The following is a 4,573-nucleotide window of genomic DNA, read 5'->3' as shown; positions in this document are numbered from 1 at the left end:
TCAGGAGTCCCCAAATTGTTCAAATTCCTGCTTTTTAAACTTTCTGTGAGTCTGTCATGTCTTATTTTTCTCTTACTCGTGCTATCCTTCTTTCTATCCTTCCCCCCCCTTCCTCCTTCTTTAACATGTGTTGAGCTGATTCAGCTCCTTGTGATCTCCATCCTTGGATCCTCCATATCTTCCAAGATAGGTGCCAGGAGTTTTCCTGTGAGGAAAGTCACAAGACTCTTCAAATACCAGTGACTCATTTCCTGTAGGCTTGCCATTTTATTTTCCCATCCATTCATTTATCCATCCATCCATCCATCCACTCAGTTATTCACACAGAATGTGTTGCCTTGGGGCGCCTGGGTGGCTCAGTCAGTTAAGCGTCCGACTTCAGCTCAAGTAGTGATATCATGGTTAGTGAGTTCGAGCCCCATGTGGGGCTCTGTGCTGACAGCTCAGAGCCTGAAGCCCACTTCAGATTCTGTGTCTCCCTCTCTCTCTCTGACCCTCCCCTGCTCACGTCTGTCTGTCTCTCTTTCTCTCAAAAATAAATAAACATTAAGAAAAATTAAAAAAAAAAAAAAAAAGAATGTGTTGCCTTGATACAGAGGCCCACCAAGCATTCTGCTGTACCCAAGGAGATTCAGAAGTGAATAAGATCTGGTCACTGTTCTTAAGTAACTAACACACTGTGTGAGCAGGGCAGATGGACAAGTAATAAAATAAGCTTGATCCAAGGGTTAGTGCTGTCATATATGTGTGTGGGGAGTCCTCAGGTCTCAGGACAGAGCCTTTGGGTGTCAGACCCCTTTGTCTGCAGTGACCCTGAGCAGTAGAATGTGTCCAGATGGCATCACCTGCTATCACTTGGGCCGGTAGGTGGGATGAGGCCCCTGGCCTGTAAGAGCAGTACTTGGACAAGCAGCAGGAGCAGGGGTGTAGTTCCTTGCTCTGTCCATGTGTAGTCAGCCCAGATGGCAGTTCCAAGAGGAACTCACAGAACCCAGGAGTCCTCACGAGGAGGAAGAGCTAACACTGGTACTGACAGTGAGTGTAGTTGAGGGGACAGTGGAGGATCTAAGACAATGTGGAGGCCATGATAATGGGCTTTTTAAGCATTCATTTGGAGTCAGGCATTCCTGCGTTGGAATTCCTTCTTCTCCAGTTAACAGCCGGCACCTGGTAAAGAAAACTCTGTAAGGTGATAGAGGCACAACAGACCAAAGATGCAAGGAATGAAATCAGAGACAGAGACAAGAAATTTACAGAAGCTGCAGTGACAAGGTTTGCAAATTGAGATACATGTGAGGACCATTGTATCAATATCTTTGTGACTGTGCTATTTATCCTAAGAGCTCCAGGGATAGTTCAGGGGAAGGAGTGATTCAAGTTGGCTGGGGTGGCTAAGGGAGGTTAGCTGAGCTATGAATCATGCTTAGTGGGCATGGTGACGGTGAGGGTGATAAGGATGAGGCTCATGAACAATTTGGGAAATTACGATTACATAAGCCATGTGGAATTTCTCCATTGAATTTTGTTATAACATTAGAGATGCATTGCCTTCCGAAACATCACATTTAAGAAAGGAAAATATCTTTTTAAAAAATGTTTATTTATTTTTGATAGAGGGAGAGACAGAGCACAAGTTGGGGAGGGGCAGAGAGAGAAGGAGACACAGAATCCGAAGCAGGCTCCAGGCTCTGAGCTGTCTGCACAGATCCCCATGCAGGGCTCGAAATCATGAACCGTGAGATCATGACCTGAGCCAAAGTCAGATGCTCAACTGACTGAGCCACCCAGGTGCCCTGGAAAAGATCTTTTAAGTCGCAAATATTAATTATAGTGGTTATGAAGAATTATTGTTTTTTATAAACATTGATGAAAATGATTTGTCTGGTTATCCTGTTACATTAAACCTAGAGGATAGCTGTCCCTTTTTAGGTGATCAAATAAATGATATTCATGGGAGAAAAGGAGAACCTGAGCAGAAGGTTTTCCAGAGGGGGTGCAGAGAGAGGGAGGGGAGGACACAGGGACAGAGGCTGCTTGTGCACCAGCATGGTCCCATTAATATTAACAACACGTGCCCTCTCCTTTCTTGGCTGTTGTCTTTTGATGTGGTAGTTACCAGATATTCACATCCTTTTTGGTCTCCACCAAAGCCACTATCTCAAAGCCCAGGCTGGATGTCTTCTCTAGGTTTATTAGACCAGCCTCAGTGTCCCAGAAGGTAAATGGCCAACTGAATAGAGTTCCACTGCGTTTCATTCTGCGTCGTGTAATATCGGGGACTGTCACCCACACACCTATTTGAATGTCAGTGCCTGAGAGAAGAAACTTGTTCTGATTCTCTGCTGTATCTCTAATGCCTAGAACTGAGCACATAGATGCTCAATAAAAATGCAGTGAGTGAATAAGTGGGTCCAGGGCTAGGACGTGGTGTCACCCTGCTCAGGTTTGGGGAATCTACTTTCCTACATTGCTGGGAACTCCCCGTTGGGACTTCATTTGAAAGATTTGTTTTGTCATTTCTAGTTTCCCAAGATCTCTCCAGTGTCCCAGCAGGCAGCTCTGTGGGTTAACCCTGATCCCTTTCCACTTAGATTGGATTCAACCAGAGGGATAGCTGTCAGTTCTTGAGAATGGCCGTGAGGGGCACTTCTGAGCCTCCAAGGCTGCTTCCCGGGCCCTGCCAGCCAGTGTGCTCCCATTCTCCAGGTTTGCCACTGTAGGCATGCATGGAGCTGAGGGTCTGACAAATGTTTGCTCCTGAAATTACAAACATTTATAATCCCAGCAGCACTACTCATTTTCTCCCTTTTTCTTGTTCCTAAAGTTTAAATGTCACACACTCCTACCATTTCACTGATGGAACTTCCCGCCACATCACTCCCTCCAGACCTTATTAGTTTAAACACTTCTCTCCTTTCCATCTCTCTTCCTGCACTTCACAGACCCTTTAGTTTAACTTTCCTTCTGGAGGCTTCTGTCTCCTTCCTCCATCTTTTCACTCAGCTCTTCCTCTGTGTATTTTGTTCATTTGCCTCCCGATTCCTTGTTTCTTAATTAGGACACAGAAATAGTTTATCAAAATAAATACAAGTACCTTATCACACAATGGCAATTTCCAGATTGGATCGACACTCAGATTTCACAGGAAAAATCTGTCCCTTTACTGAGAGTTGCAGGGCTTCAAATAAATACACCCCTCATCCTCTGTCTCCATCAGGCCTAAAACCTCTCCACTTCCCTTCTAAGTGTGGGGCGGAGAACTGATCTGCTCTTATTCCTGATCCAGAGTGAAGATTCTGTCCACAGACTTGGGTAGTGTTGGCAAAAGAACTGAGGGTAGGGGCAGAGTGGAATGACACAGGAATCACCCAGGGTAACAGGAACAGAACATTTATTTTTTCATGACCTCAGGCACAGGTGCTGACAATCACTGGCAGGTGCAGCAGGGAGGGGGCTGTGCCATCCTGGACCAGGCAGGGAGAGCTGGGACCCTCCCCAGGGACAACCCCAGCTCAGCCTGAGCAAGAGAAAATGGGGGGTGCAGGAAAGGCTGCGTCCTCATGGGGTGGGAAGGATGGCTTTTTCTGGCCCTTTGGATTCCCATTTCCTCTAGGAGTTCTTGTCTCAGCATCAGGATCCCAAGTCAGCAACTACCCACAGAGCCATGGCCACACCCAGAACCCCCAGACTGCAGCGCACTGCCACCATCACAGGAGTCAGAGCTGTGGTGCCGGCATCCATGGGATCCGTGGCACCCACGGTGGCTCAGGCAGCAGCCCCCCCACCCCCCAGAGCTGGGGTCACAGCTGCTCCCGGAACCTGGAGCACAGCTGGAGAAGGCTGGGGGCAAGCACTGTGCTGGGCTCTTCGGGGGGCACTTGGGCAATGGGGGGCACTTGGAAGGAGGCTGGCACTGCTGCTGGCTCTGCTGGCAGGACATCGCGGCAGGAGGTTGATCTGGAACAAATAAAAGAAACATTTTTTTATGTGAACACAGAAGCTTCAGACAAAAGTCCCTTTCCTCTGGGGAACACTTGTCCCCATGACCAAGCTGCTTCCTAAGCCAAGCTGTGTGGGATGGACATGGGGACATGGAGTGGACATGCACACTAAGACACCAGATGGGTCTGTGTGCACCCCTGATCACATACTCAGAACAAGAATGGAAGGAATCCTGAAAACCTGTGGCTTTGAGGGTTCACAGTCCCCTGACAGGTGCCTCAGTGGCTCTTTCCTCACCACCACCTCCTCCCCCACTGCTGCCCCTGTCTGGGTCCCCTCCTGCTGGTTCTGATCACATCTGGACTTGTCTTCCCCAAGCTCCCAGCTGAGGGGACACTCACCAGATACAGAGGAGGCAAGATGAGGCTGTTCCTGAGGATGCTGTGGGTGAGGAGCTCAGGGCAGGAGCACTCTTATCCTGTGGCTGGGTTTGTCATGCAGGCCGGAGTCCTCTGCTGCTTTCACAACCAGGGGAGGGGACAGCCTGGCATGGTTCCTAGTTGTCTGCCTCCAGTGTCTTCCTGGGCATGACCCTAAAATTCTTCTAAGGTAGAACCAGGATGTCCTGTGA

General features: G+C 48.5%; 1 protein-coding gene across 1 annotated transcript; it reads right to left on the bottom strand.

Moving 5' to 3' along the window:
• Nucleotides 1-3,442: 3,442 nt before the first annotated feature.
• Nucleotides 3,443-4,373, bottom strand: LOC131493228 (late cornified envelope protein 3A-like). Its single transcript, XM_058697499.1, has 2 exons — nucleotides 4,344-4,373; nucleotides 3,443-3,957 (listed from the first exon to the last, which is right to left on the bottom strand). The coding sequence occupies exon 2, from the start codon at nucleotides 3,938-3,940 to the stop codon at nucleotides 3,644-3,646; it is 297 nt and encodes a 98-aa protein (XP_058553482.1). The 5' UTR covers nucleotides 3,941-3,957; nucleotides 4,344-4,373; the 3' UTR covers nucleotides 3,443-3,643.
• Between the last annotated feature and the right edge of the window lie 200 nt (nucleotides 4,374-4,573).

The sequence above is a fragment of the Neofelis nebulosa genome, chromosome 2 (genome assembly GCF_028018385.1).
Source record: "Neofelis nebulosa isolate mNeoNeb1 chromosome 2, mNeoNeb1.pri, whole genome shotgun sequence".
NCBI lineage: Eukaryota > Metazoa > Chordata > Mammalia > Carnivora > Felidae > Neofelis > Neofelis nebulosa.
This window is presented reverse-complemented; position numbering and strand designations above follow the sequence as displayed.

Bases quoted from the DNA above. Each gene is read 5' to 3' on its own strand.
- LOC131493228 (XM_058697499.1), bottom strand. From the start codon at position 3,940: ATGTCCTGCCAGCAGAGCCAGCAGCAGTGCCAGCCTCCTTCCAAGTGC.